Below are 14092 nucleotides of genomic sequence, written 5' to 3'. Positions count from 1 at the left end.
ATTCCTAACCTCTGTAGTATCCTTCATAAAACCTATCCATAAGGCGGAGGAAGCAAAGAAAGACCTGCGACTGGCCCAAACAGGGGGACGTTCGGTCAGGTGCGTAGTTTGGACCATGTTCATGTCTTTGCCTGTGTTCTGACACGAGTTACCGAGTTTTGCCAAGCCCACCACGATGGACACGCCCAGAGCTCTGCCAGGGGAAAAAAACCCCACTCCCCGCGCCGCGAGGGGAGCGGCCGGCCCCTCCTCTACGCACGTCCCGCTCACCGCGCGCCCCGCCTCCCCGGAAAGGGCGGGGCCCGGGAGGGGCGGGGCTGGGGCTCGACGAGAACTGGCCTGTGGCGTATTTGGCGGGAGGCTGACTCCGCAGAGCTACCTGTGGCTGCGCGGGATTCCCAGTTTCCGCTCTGTCTCTCCCTGAAGCTTCTCAGTCCTTCCTCTATGGTCTCGGCGTAGGGCACAGTAACCCTTCGCTCCGAGGACGCGATGGCTCCCAGGAAACGCCCGGAAGCCCAGAAGACCCCCAGCGCGGTGATGCGCCTCCGGAGCAAGAGCAGTCCGCAGGAGCTGGAGCCCGAGGCCAAGAAGCTCAGAGTGAAGGGCTCCGGTACTGCCTATACCTGCTGCTTTACTATTTCGCAGTTCGGGAGGCCCGAGTTGGGGTCCCGCACCCCTAGGTTCTGAGGCAGTCCCAGTTCATGGTGCCATAGGTGGTGCATTTCGCCTGCCGGTGCATCGGTCAACCCCTAGAGTTTAAGCTTAATTCCCGCCCCCGGGTGACAGGAAGAAGCCCATGGGCTTTTCACGTTCCTGTAGGTCCCCGGAATAATTCTAGCCTTCCTGGCTCGCTAGCTGCTGAATTTCGACAGTCGGGGCCGTTAGCTGTATGTCCTTCGTTTCAGCTGTGAGAGCCCGCAATCCATCCCTCCTCCCTTCCTTAGAAAGCTCATCCTCAGAGGCTTCAACCTGAGGTTTAAGGCGCAGGGGCGGCTCAGAAGACTGGAGCTGGGGGTGGACCAAATGGGTTTTGTCCATGAGAATAAAGAATTGGTTGTTTAGAGGTTGGGTCCGCCAATACATCTTGGCAATCCAGAGTTGCTTTTTTTTCTTTTTATAATTTCACACCCTCCCCCAAGTAATCTAGTTAAAATTTACAGCTATTCCAGACTGTTTGTATCCTGCTGGTTCCCAGGAGAACCAATAGAACTTGAAACTAATAGTTGGTCACCTCTACATTATTGTAATACAAGATCTAAAGATGCTTCTTTTCACTGGAAATGCATCTCAGTGGTAAAGCACTTGCCAGCTCAAGAGGCCCTGGGTTCCATTCCTGACACCCCGCCTCCCCCCAAAAAAGCTTTTCCTAAACAATCACTGCTGCTATGCTGTCCTTTTGTTGTGCATTTTATGTGATTTTAAGATTAGCACTCATCCCCACATTGCAAAATGTTCTTTTTTCTTCTTCCTCTTCCTCTTTTTTATTAATGGTATTGGAAATTGAGCCCAGGGTCTCACATAATGCTAGGCAAGCGCTCTACTGAGTTACAACCGCAGCCCTCCCCTCTTTTTTTTTTTTTCTAATTTGGAGAAAAGGAACTCATGAAGTTAGTTGCCTGGGCTAGCCTCAAACTTGCTGTTTTCCTGCCTCTGCCTCCCCAGTAGCTGCGATTACAGGCATGTGCTGCCACACCCAGCTATTCTTGTGTATTTCTTTGACTCAACTCGCAGGAAGCCTACAAAGTCATATTCAGTTTCACTTCAAAATTAGTGTTTGGGGGAGAGTTTGGGGCAGTGTTGAGTCTCATCATTTCTTTCTTGTGCCAAATGAGACTAAACAGATCATAGAAAGGTAATGAGACAGATTGGCCATGCTGAGTGAAACAGTAAGACTTTCTTTATGGGATTTCAGCTGAAAAACCTTCCCTGAGATCAGAGAGGAAAATATGTGTCTGTTCTTCTTGGCAGGTTCTAGCAGGAGATATGACTCAGGCTGCCTTTGGGCGGGGCTGGCTAGCCTGCAGGTCCCGCCACCATGCAGCAGCATCGTCAGGGCCCTCCACCAGCATAAGTTGGGCAAAGCTGCCTGGCCATCACTACAGCAGGTGAGGCATTTCCTGGCTGAAGTGCTCAAGGATTTGCATGATGCTTTTTTTACTGTTGGACACTCCAAAACTAGATAATGGATTTGTTCAGCAGGTTGTCAGAGTGGTCAGATAACCCTGACCCTGCTGTCTGACCATCTGGGCACTTCTAGGGAGAAAAGTCGTATGTTGTAAAGGCCTCAGATGGAATACGCTACACTATAGTTCACGTACAACATAGATATTTTCATGCACAGGGCCAGGCAGCTTTCCTTTGGTGGGAAAAATTGACTGTAAGACTCATCTGTGAAGGAACCCGGAGATTGGTAGCTGACCCAGGTTTCAGTTCAACTTAATTCTATTTTCTCTGTCAGGGTCTTCAGCAGTCCTTTTTGCACTCTCTGGCTTCTTACCGGATATTCCAAAAGGCTGCCCCGTTTGACAGAAGGGCTACATCCTTGGCATGGCACCCGACTCATCCCAGCACCCTGGCTGTGGGTTCCAAAGGGGGAGATATCATGCTCTGGAACTTCGGCATAAAGGAAAAACCCACCTTCATTAAAGGGGTAAGCAGTTCCAGGTGCCAGATGGTAGTACTGAAGAAGTATTTGATGAAGGAATGAAAGGAATGTTGACATCAAATAGCCAGATGTTTGGGATCAAAAGTAACTGGGCACTTTTAAGCATATAAATGGTAATGCGCCTCAAATATTTATTGAACGCCTGCCCTTGGAATATTTGAAGGTATAGACCAATGATCACTAAGCCCCTTCTTATCTCTTAGATCCATCTTTTCTGTCCTTGGCTCTAGCTCTGTTTTAGCCACACCAGTTATTTCTGTTTTTGAAAACCGGGGCTCTGCACATGTTGCTCCCTTTGACTGGAGTGCTTTTTCCCAAGGGCTTCTCATGATTGACTTCCTCTTATTCAGGTCTCTGATCAATCTACCTTTTCAAAGAGGCTTTCACTGCCTCTCCTACTCAGAAAGTAGACCCCACCCCACCTAATCATTCCCTCGGTCATTGCCCTGCTTCACATACCCCCTCAAGTGTTTATCAGTATCTGAGATTTTGTTTGTGTGTCTTAATCCACCAGAAAGTTGACTCATAATATAAGGTCAGGAACTTTGTCTTTCTTGCCACCGTGCCTGGCAAAATTTACCATCTTAACTATTTTGGGAGATAGGTTCTCACTATATTGTCTAAGCTGGTCCCAAACTGCTGGGCTTGGGTGTGTAGCCTCCTAAGCAACTTGAAATACAGTTCAGTGGCAATAAGTAAACTGTGTAATCAATCTCTATACCTTTTGAATGTTAGGACTAACTAACATTAAGCACACATCTGAGCTGGATTGCATGTCTGCTCATCACTTTCTCAACTGTGTTTTTTTTTTTTAAGTTTAGTTTGGTACTGGGGATTGAACCCAAGGGTGCTTAACCACTAAGCCATATTCCCAGCCCTTTTATTTTTTATTTTGAGACAGGATCTCGCTGATTTGCTTAGGGCTTGCTAATTTGCTGAGGATGACTTTGAACTCATGATCCTCCTGCCTCAGCTTCCCATCACTGGGATTATAGGCGTTCGCCACCATGCCCAGCTTCAACTCTGGTTTAGAGTTTGAGGAGATGAGGGGAAATCTGGTATGAGATTTCATAAATGGAAGGGTTTGAGGAACAGCCCATTCTAAAAGACCAAATCAGACAGGTGTGGGTGGTTATGATTCAAGGTGTGAAATGGTTGTTAAAGAAAACAAGTGTCGGAAGCCAAAGGGAAGCCTGCCAGAGGACAGCTGAGGACAGAACTAGGTGGGGGCTGGGGAGATAGCTCAGTCAGTAGAGGCTTTGCCTTGTAAGCACAAGGCCCTGGGTTCGATTCCCCAGCACCCAAAAAATTAAAAAAAAAAAAGAACTGGGTGGGTTTCCTGTGACCACTACTAGGAAGGATGTTTTAAATTGAACTCAGAGCTCGGCAAGAAGATATTAATTTTTCCAGGAATCTAGGACATGTGAATAAAGAAATTTGGTTAAGCTTGGAGGTGGCAAGAAGCAGTCTAAGGTATTCTAGGGGAAGTGGTTCCTGACTAAAAGGGAAATGACAACCAGTTTGGACTTGTGCCAGACTGAGGTGGACTGCTTTTGTTTTACATCACCTTTTTTTTTTTTTTTTTTTTTGTGGTGCTAGTGCCTTGTGCATGCTACACAGTCTACCAGTGGAGCTACATCCCTAGCTCCTGACACCACCTTTTGCTATTATGTGCATGTATAAGGCAACTAAAGTTGCCTTATACTGTCACAGAGATGGACCTAGGCATTAGAACTTTGTGACTTGTGGCGAGGGTATACTTGAGGAAGGGTATACTGATGTAGAGAACATATTTTAACTCCCAGGTGCTGACAGCAAAAAGTTGATTTGAGACCAGTTACTGGGGAGCAGCCATGCCACATTTTATCACTTAAGTCATCTGACCTGGACTGTACTCTTTACATTTTTCAAGCCTCTTAGGGAACATATATTACATTTTCAAAATGAAGATAGCTTTACTTTATTCTTGTATAATTTATGTTTTGTTTTGTTTTTTTTTGGTACCAGGGATTGAACCCAGGGGCATTGACCACATCTCCAGCCTTTTTTTGTATTTTATTTAGATAGGGTCTCACTGAGTTACTTAGGGCCTTGCTAAGTTGCTGAGGCTGGCTTTGAACTCATGATCCGCCTGCCTCAGCTTCCCAAGCTGCTGGGATTATAGGCATGTGCCCCCGTGCCTGGCTATTCTTACACAATTTATGTTTATCATAAAAATTCAAGAAATAAGAGGAAAATATAAAGAATAAAGTAAATATGATCCCAAACCCCTATTTTCAGCATCTCTACTATACACATCCATTCTACTATACACATCCATTTTATTTCTGTTATTACTTAAATGTTCTGGCATAGAATCTAACGTGGTTTACTTATGTCAAATGTTCTAGTTCAATCTTACCATACCATAGAAAGACCATTTAAAAATATCTTGTAATTTTCTTTTTTTGTAATGCCTTTGGTTTTAGTATCGGGGTAATGCTGACCTCATAAAATGAGTTAGAAAGTATTCCCTCTGTTTCTGTTTTCTGGAAAAATTTGTATATAGTATTGGTATTGATTCTTCCTTTAATTTTTGAAGAATTCACTACAAAGTCATTTGGGCCTGGATTTTTTTTCTTATTCTAATATTATTTTTATTGAGGTATATGTACAGTAAACTATACATAAAGTCTACAGTGTGATGAGTTTTGATATATGCACCCAATCACCATAATTAAAGTAATGGACATGTCTATCATTCTCAGAAGTTTCCTAATGCTTATTTATAAGCCATCCCTTTCTACCTTTGGTTCTATCCCTTGGAAACTACTGATTTGCTTTCTGTACCTATAGATTAATTTGTATTTTCTAGAACTTTACCCATATGCAATCATGGAATATATGACTTTTTGGTCTTGCTTCTTTGACTCAGTATAATAATTTGAGATTCCTCTACATTTTTATGTGTATCAATAGTTTGTTTTTCTTTCTGCATAACGTTCCATTATAACAGTACACTATAATTTATCCATTCACCTGTTGAAGAACCTTTGAGTTTTTTTCTTTTTTTTTTGCGGTGCTGGGGATCGAACCCAGGGCTTTGTGCTTGCAAAGCAAGCACTCTACCAACTGAGCTATCTCCCCAGCCCAAACCTTTGGATTTTTTACAGTTTTTGACTCCTACAAATCTATGACCATCCATGTACAAGTACTTGTAAGGACATGTTTTCTTTTGGGGTAAATACTTAGGAGTATAGCTGGGTTGTAGAGTTGGGGTCTTTTAAAGATATATATATATATTTTTATGGTGCTGGGGATTGAACTCAGGCCTTGTGCATTCTAAGCATGTGGAATGTTTATCTGTAGGGAGGTGGAGGGGTTGGTAGCTGTCTGGCATTTTTCTGTTTATATAACAAGCAAAGAGAAATCAAAGGGTAATGGGAGGGGAGAGAGTGGCAAAATGAATGATGAGAGGTTTCAGAAATTAATTTTATTTATTTATTTACTTGGTGCTGAGGATTGAACCAGGGGCACTTAACCACTGAACCACATCCCCAGCCCTTAGTTTGAGACAGGGTATCACTAAGTTGTGTAATGAGGGCTGGGGAGATAGCTCAGTTGGTAGAGTTCTTGCCTCACCAACACAAGGCCCTGGGTTCAATCTCCAGAACCGCAAAATGATTAGTGATACTAAGCATTTTTCATATGCTTTTTGGTTACTTATATATCTTGTTTGGAAAAACGTCTATTGAAGTCTTTTACCTACTTTTAGTTGGGTCATTTAGGGTTTTTTTTTTGTTGTTATTATGGGAATTTTTAAAATATATTCTGGATATTAACTCCATATCAGATTTATGACCTGGAAATATTTTCTCCCATTCTACACATTCTACAAATTGTCTTTTCACTCTATGGATTGTTTCCTTTGATGCTTGAGTAATTTTTAATCATTTGATCCAACCTTGGAATAAATCCAATTTGGTCATAATATAGTTATCCTTTTTAAATATCACTGTATTGGGTTTGCTAATATATAGATATATGTATATATATTTTTTAAATTTTGTAGTTGTAGATGGACATCATGCCTTTATTTTATATGTTTATTTTTATGCAGTGCTAAGGATCAAACCCATGTTAGGCAAGTGCTAGGCCAGCCCTGAGTTTGCCAATATTTTGTTTAGGATTTTTGCATCGCATTTGGGTGTAAAATTGACCACAGATTTTTTTGTGTGTGATATGTCCCTATCAGATTTGAGCATCAAGGTTACGCTTGCCTCATAAGCTTGGGAATTACTCCCTCTTTTCTAGTCAGTGGAGAATTCAGGACTGGTATCTCTTCTCTCTTTCCCTCATCTTCCTGAATGGTTCAAACCAAAAGTTGTTAAGTAGGGTTCAGCAAGAGAGACTTAACGTAGTGGGGAGGAATGGTAGCCTGGTGTCAGATGCTGGAGTCCATGAAGCTGAGGTGGTGACAGATGTGGCGTCTTAGCAATAAAATCAGCACCCAAGTAGGGTAAGGAGAGCAGCATCCATGCAGGCAGGGGCAAGGGATGGTGGTACCCTGTGGTGTCCTGGGACGTAGAATAGTGAAGCCTGAGAGCTGGTGGGAATGGCAGATTGCGGTACTAGCAGTGAGGGTTTTGCAGACCACAGGTACTGGTTAGGACGTCCTGTAGAGCAGGGGAATATGCCAGTTATGTGTTGAGTTAGTTCAGTGCTTGTTGTTTAGGAGACCTTGTTCCAGCCTATCCTGCTGGATAGTAGCAGCATAAAGCAGAAGTGGAGGAGGAGCTCTTGGAGGTAAAAAGTTCTTAAAACAATGCCTGACATAAAATGAGCACTTAATAAGCAAAGCCATTCATGTTATCTTATTTTTCCGTTTTATTCCCCATAGTTGTTCTACTTCTTTTAAAATTTTATTTTTATTTTTATTTTTATTATTTATTCATTTATTTATTTCTGCAGTTCTGGGGATGGATCCCAGGGCCTCGTGCATACTTGGCAAGTACTCTATCGTTGAGCTACAGCCATAGCCCTTTTTAATTTATTTTAACACAGGATCTTGCTGGGTCATCCTCACACTTGCAATCCTCCTGTCTTTAGCCTCCAGACTAGCTGGGATTACAGGCATGTGACACCCTACCCCAGTTTTCTGGGGTGATAGAACTGTTCTGCATCCTGATTTTTGTGGTGGTAATTCAAATCTTTATATGTTAAAATTCATAGAACTCTATATTAAAAAGTCACATTTACTGTATATTAATTTAAAATATAAAAATAAAACTAAAGTCTTAAAGAAGACTGCGGAGAGCATCCTGTCATCCAGGAGTCTCAGCCGGCCTGGTCTTGTTGGAGTGCAGTGTTTACCCAGGCCTGGGTCTTCACTTCTGGGCCCATCATCACTCACTGGTTTTTTTCCTTCCTCCTGTTAGATTGGAGCTGGAGGGAGCATCACTGCACTGAAGTTTAACCTTCTCAATACCAACCAGTTTTTTGCCTCCTCAATGGAGGGAACAACTAGGCTGCAAGACTTTAAAGGCAACACCCTCCGAGTTTTTACCAGCTCAGATACCTGCAAGTGAGTAGTTTAACTAGTAAGGGAAAGGGCTTCGAAACTTCAGGCATCATTCTATCAACAGCATCTTATATAATTTGGGGGGGCGGGCAGTGCTGGGAATTGAACCCAGGGATACTTTACCACTGAGCTACATCCCTGTTTTTATTTTGAGACAGGGTCTCACTAACTGTTAAGTTCCAGGCTGACCTTGACCTTGAACTTAGGAAACTCAGTTTCCTAAACATCTGGGATTATAGGTGTGTGCCAAGACACCACATACTGGCAAGAGCATCTTGGTCTCATTTCTTTTACTCAGACCTGGCACATGAAAGAAAGGGAAGGTGTTAGTCACTTTCTCCTCCTCCGTTCCTTCCTTTTCTTCCTCAGACTCTTTAAGTGCTTGATCCAGGTGGGTTACTGGTTTGGGAAAGTATCCCAGAACCTCAGCCCTTCTTAGCGAAGGAAGGGCTTCAGCAGTTTTTGGTTTTTTGAGTTTTGGTGGTGCTGGGGATTGAACCCAGAGCCATATGTATGTCAGGCAAGCCATATTCCAGCCTGGGCTTCAGCTCTTCTATAACTCATTCCCATATTACACTAGACCTTGAGTCTCACAGGACAAGATGACAGGGCATAGAAAGCCTCTCAGTGAAACAAAAACTAAGAACTGAAGACTTAGTGTCCTCCATTCACTAGAGTGTAATGACTTGATCAGCTTAAATGGATACAATCCTCTCCTAAAAGTAAGTGGCTGGAAAAATTAGAAAATGTAAGTTACTTTGATTTCCAGCCTAAGGCACGACTCTGACTGCTTCCTAAGGAATTAGTGAGGGTGTAGGGTATAACTAACATTGTCCTGAGCTACCGCACTGGGTAAGAAATACATGAGCCATCAGGACAGGTGATTAGACAGACTTAGCTTCAAGTTATTCTTCCCCAAGAAGCCCTTCCACTCACAGATAGCCAGCAAGGGTGGCAAAAGGCGATGTGGCTTGGACTTGATGGTTTCAGATAAACTATGTAACTTGGAGCTCTCCTGGCAGATATCAGGATCCATGAAGCACCTCCCAAAAGCCTGCATCCTCAAGTAGTCTGCAGAAGAGCTTCTGGGTTGTGCATGCTTTTTCCCTAAATGCTCAGAAGGGGGCAGACGTTCATTTCTAGCCAGCTATGAGGAACAGAGCCGGAGAATTCCTGTTTGGTTTGTCATCTACTATCTCCACCTACCTAGTGATGGAGAACAGGAAATGAGGCTTCCTCAGAACCTGGGCTGTCGCAGGCAAGCTAGCCTTGGGACTCGCCTTGTAAATCTGAAGTTTGGGACTCTTTCTAGCTGAAGGTGCTGGGCCCAGCAGTTAACAGGGCACATTTCTGAACCCTACCACCCCCGTTCACTCTGGATGGTAGACAAGTCTGAGTGTTCCTCACTGGGGATCCATGGCAAGACAATTATTCATTCAACAATTTATTTATTGAATGCCACTGTTGGTTAGACACTGGAGCTGTTACAGTGAATAAATGGACCTGTCCCCGGCCCCAAGAGTCTCATGGCACAGTCTTTCCCTTTAGCGTCTGGTTTTGCAGCCTGGATGTGTCTGCCAACAGCCGAGTGGTGGTCACAGGAGACAACGTGGGGCATGTGATCCTGCTGAACACAGATGGCAAGGAGGTGCGTTCTCTGTAGCCAAGGTCCCCCCGTCCCACCCTTGCCCCTGACTCAGTTCTGTGTCCCCACCTGAACTGGGCTGTCTTCTGCAGCTTTGGAATCTCAGAATGCACAAAAAGAAAGTGACCCATCTGGCTCTAAATCCCTGCTGTGATTGGTTACTGGCCACAGCTTCCGTAGATCAGACAGTGAAAATCTGGGACCTGCGCCAAATTAGAGGGAAAGCCAGCTTCCTCTACTCGCTGCCACACAGGCATCCCGTCAACTCAGGTAGGACATCCCATGCCTCTGCTTTCCTACAGACCCTGCCTATCTAACCACTGCTGGGGTTTTTCTCAAAGTTTGGAAGTTGCTGGGTCAGACTTTTGCCCCCAGTAGCATCTACCAAACTGTTATCTGGGAACTTTTCTGGTTCTGGCTCTTCCCATTAGCTGCTGAGTTTCTGTATTTTTGTTCACAGCCCAGTTTCACCTCTCCTGCCACGTGTCTAGAGAGGAGTGAGACTGGGTGCCCCTGCAAAGGCCAGGTAACAAGGGGCTTGAGTTCTGTCAGCTTAGGGGCTTTTCACTTTGCCAGCTTGTTTCAGCCCTGATGGAGCCCGGCTCCTGACCACTGACCAGAAGAGTGAGATCCGAGTTTACTCTGCCTCCCAGTGGGACCATCCCCTGGGCCTGATCCCACACCCTCACCGTCACTTCCAGCACCTAACGCCTATCAAGGTGAGTGATGGAAGAAAAGGCAGCTGTGATCACAGGGACAGACAAGGTCTGCTCAAGGTGGGGAGAGGGGAAGATGTGGCAGCCTGTAATCCCAGATCTTTTCTTGTCCTGATAAAAGCAGACTCTTAACTCTTTGGTTCTCTCTGCTCCTTTTATCTCACTCCTATGATTCCATTTTGTTGAATTTTGTTAATGTCTCTCTGATAAGGTATTTTTCTGAGTTTTTTTCAGCCCAACCCTGATCTGACTGGCCATTTTCTACGATCCCAACCCTCTGTTCTGTCCTATTTCAGTTACATGTGTGTGCAGCTGATCCACAAACTAACCTTCACCTTCTTAGTTTGTCTTGCAGGTTTAGGTGGCTTCTAATAATAGAAATAAGTCCCTTACTTTCCCAATTTGGATCTCCGTTTCCTCATCTGTAAAAAGGGAATAATAGTATCTAACTGATAGGGTTGTTGTGAGGATGAATCAATATGCTTAAAGCACTTGGCACCATGCCTAGCACCTGGTGAGTACTCAGTAAATGATGATTTAGTACCCCATGTCAATCCAGTAATAATATCAAGAATCATTCACCAGTTGGTATTCTTGCTAATCCATTTGTTCACATCTCTTTTGTATCCTGCCAGGCCAATTTTCTATCTGTGATTTCTTAGTGACTTATTTCCAAGCCACTGCTTATCTGTTTCCTCCTCCTTGTTAAACATGTCTTTCTTCCTTCAAAACCTCCTTGAGCCAGGTGCGGTGGTGCACACCTGTAATCCCAGCAACTCAGGAGGCTAAGGCAGGAGGATCACAAGTTCAAGGCCAGCCTCAGAAACTTAACAAGGTCCTTAGCAACTTGTGAGACTCTGTCTCAAAATAAAAAATAAAAAGGGCTGAGGAGGCTGGGGTTGTAGCTGAGTGGTGGAGCACTTGCCTAGCACATGTGAGGTACTGGGTTCTATCCTCAGCACCACATAAAAATAAACAAATAAGCTGGGGATATAGCTCAGTTGGTGGAGTGCTCGCCTTGCATGTACAAGGCCCTGGGTTCAATCCCCAGCACCACAAATAAATAAACAAATAAAATAAAGGTATTGTGTCCATCTACAACTAAAAAAAAAAAAAAAAAAAAAAAACAGATATGACTCAGTGATAAAGCGCCCCAGTACAATCTCCAGTACCAAAAATTAAAATAAAGATCCCATCCAATTCTGTCATTCCAATGAATACCAGATTTGTTTGGGGTGGGGCAAGCTGGGGAAAATGGGTTTCCTCTCTTTTTTCAGCCATTAGTCATTTTCTCTACCCTACCGTACTCTACTTTTCCCTACTCTACTAGACCCTATCCTATCCTACTTTGGTGCTAGGAATTGAACCCAGGGTCACCCTACCACTGAGCTACATTCCCAGCCCTTTTTATTTATTTTGAGACCAGGTCTCACTAAGTTGCCCAGGTTAGCCTCAGACTTGTGATTCTCTTGCTTCAGGCTCCTGAATGGCTGGGATTACAGGCAGGTGCCATTTTACTTGGCATCACTAGTAATTTTATACTGTTATTCATGTGGCTAGAGGAGGTTTAGTAGTGGAGTTATGTCAGAACTTATATCCTATTTGGTTTTGGTCACCAAAGGCTTCTGTGTTTTAAAGGCTCACCTCCTAAGTTTATGCCTGGGCCAGGCTGATAATAAAATACTCATCATTTATCAAGCACTGGGGGTGTTGCTTAGTGGTATAGTACTTCCCTAGCATTCATGAGGCCCTGCCTTTGATCCCCAGCACTGCAAAGAAAACAGGAAAACCACATTTATCAGTTGGAATTATCTCAAGAAATGCAAAAGAGGTTGAAGGTGTGAATGTGTCTTAAGGGCAAGGGAGACCAGCTGGAAATTAAAAATTTGCAAAGGTAGATGCACACACAGTTGAAAACCATTAGTTTTCCCATTAGTTAAGTTACAGTCTTGTTAGTGGCAAAGAATACTTTTTTTGCAGTACTGGGGATGACACCCAGGGCCTCGCATGTGCTAGGCAAGCACTCTACCACTGAGCTACATCCCCAGCCCCACAAAGAGTACTTTTAATGTCCCTCTTAACAGGGTTCTGCATTTATTCTTGTGATCAATCTCTCCATCTCCTAGGCAACCTGGCATCCTCGGTACAACCTCATTGTTGTGGGCCGATACCCAGATCCTAATTTCAAAAGTTGTGCCCCCTATGAATTAAGGACGATTGATGTGTTTGATGGAAGCTCTGGGAAGATGATGTGTCAGCTCTATGACCCAGAATCTTCTGGTATCATTTCGGTGAGGCTTGGGCACGTAAATGATGGGAGGAAACAGGGGTTCAACCTACCTCACTGACCAGAAATTAGTTCTGTGTGCCCTTCTGTCTCTGCCAATACCTTTACCCTCTCTTCATGCTGATACTCTTGTCTCTGCAGCTCAACGAATTCAACCCCATGGGGGACACACTGGCCTCTGCCATGGGTGAGTAGAAGCAGGTGTATCTTGGACTGGCCAAGCCCAATACTACTACTCAAGTTTTAGTGCAGGCTTAGCTCAATTTAGTCCTTCCACATTCACCCCTGGGCAGAAGCCAATGAAGATGACTGGGAAACAGTGGTCTCCTGGCTCAGGCCCTCTATCCATCTTGCTTTGTCTTGGTCATGGCAATGCCTGGTTGCTATCCAGTTTCCTAGCATTTCTTTACCAAGACCTACATTCCCTGGACCAGCCCCAAGCTCTCAGACTGACAGTGGAAGGTATAAATCAGACTGTTCTTATTCCTTCTAGGTTATCACATTCTCGTTTGGAGCCAGGAGGAGGATAATCTGATGAATGAAAATGAGAGACACTGAAGAAAGTGTGGGCACAGCCAACGGCTAGGAGGCCACAAATGGACATGAGTGCTATGAAGAGGCAGCTATCTGTTAATGGGCCAAAAGTATCCAAGTCATAGGATTGAAGATTGGCACTGTGGGACTGGTACTGGGACATTGGGATGTTACTGCTTTTGACAGCTCCAGAAACTTAGGGTGAGCCAGCTACCCTAGAAGTCCCTATTATATCTAGCCTGGAGCCAAGCTTACCCTAAAGCTAAAGTACTTTTCTCCTTTTTGATAGGTGGTGGCTGAGTGATCAGGGCATGTTTTTTTGGTTTGTACTCACTATTGACAAGGCCAATAAAACCATACCCAACTGAGCTTCTGAGTAGATATGGCACTGACCTGGTTACAGGGCTCCTGGGTCTCAGAAATGAAGAAAAGGCACAAAACCAGCATTTATAGTCCAAAACTTCATTCTCCGGGAGCTACCTCAGCCTTATTCTGTGCCACAATCGAACTATCCAGCTCGCCACCTGCATTTACCGCAAGTCCCTGGAGAGCCCCATCCAGCTGAGGGAGTATTTTCATGATTCTGTATGACTTGCTCCCTCCCCCTCCCCAGCTCCCTCCCCGTACAATACAAACACCCTTCCAGACCTGCTCAAGTCACCAAGGGGTGACAGAAGTGCCTGAA

General features: G+C 44.4%; 1 protein-coding gene across 1 annotated transcript; it reads left to right on the top strand.

The window, feature by feature from the left end:
* The first annotated feature begins 316 nt into the window (after window positions 1-316).
* On the top strand, window positions 317-13776 carry DDB2 (damage specific DNA binding protein 2). Its single transcript, XM_079103013.1, has 10 exons — window positions 317-610; window positions 1969-2105; window positions 2459-2650; window positions 8083-8228; window positions 9774-9873; window positions 9963-10140; window positions 10447-10589; window positions 12713-12877; window positions 13015-13060; window positions 13367-13776. Exons 1-10 carry the CDS (start codon window positions 490-492, stop codon window positions 13429-13431), a joined length of 1293 nt encoding a protein of 430 aa, XP_078959139.1. The 5' UTR covers window positions 317-489; the 3' UTR covers window positions 13432-13776.
* The last annotated feature ends 316 nt before the right edge of the window (window positions 13777-14092 follow it).

This window comes from Sciurus vulgaris (genome assembly GCF_902686455.1).
Source record: "Sciurus vulgaris genome assembly, chromosome: 11".
NCBI lineage: Eukaryota > Metazoa > Chordata > Mammalia > Rodentia > Sciuridae > Sciurus > Sciurus vulgaris.
The sequence above is the reverse complement of the archived record's forward strand: the minus strand, read 5'-3'. Positions and strand labels throughout refer to the sequence as shown.

Coding starts and splice junctions, on each gene's coding strand:
- DDB2 (XM_079103013.1), top strand. CDS start 490: ATGGCTCCCAGGAAACGCCCGGAAGCCCAGAAGACCCCCAGCGCGGTG. Junction 10,141..10,446: donor CAGGCATCCCGTCAACTCAG/GTAGGACATCCC, acceptor TCACTTTGCCAG/CTTGTTTCAGCCCTGATGGA. Junction 13,061..13,366: donor CACACTGGCCTCTGCCATGG/GTGAGTAGAAGC, acceptor TATTCCTTCTAG/GTTATCACATTCTCGTTTGG.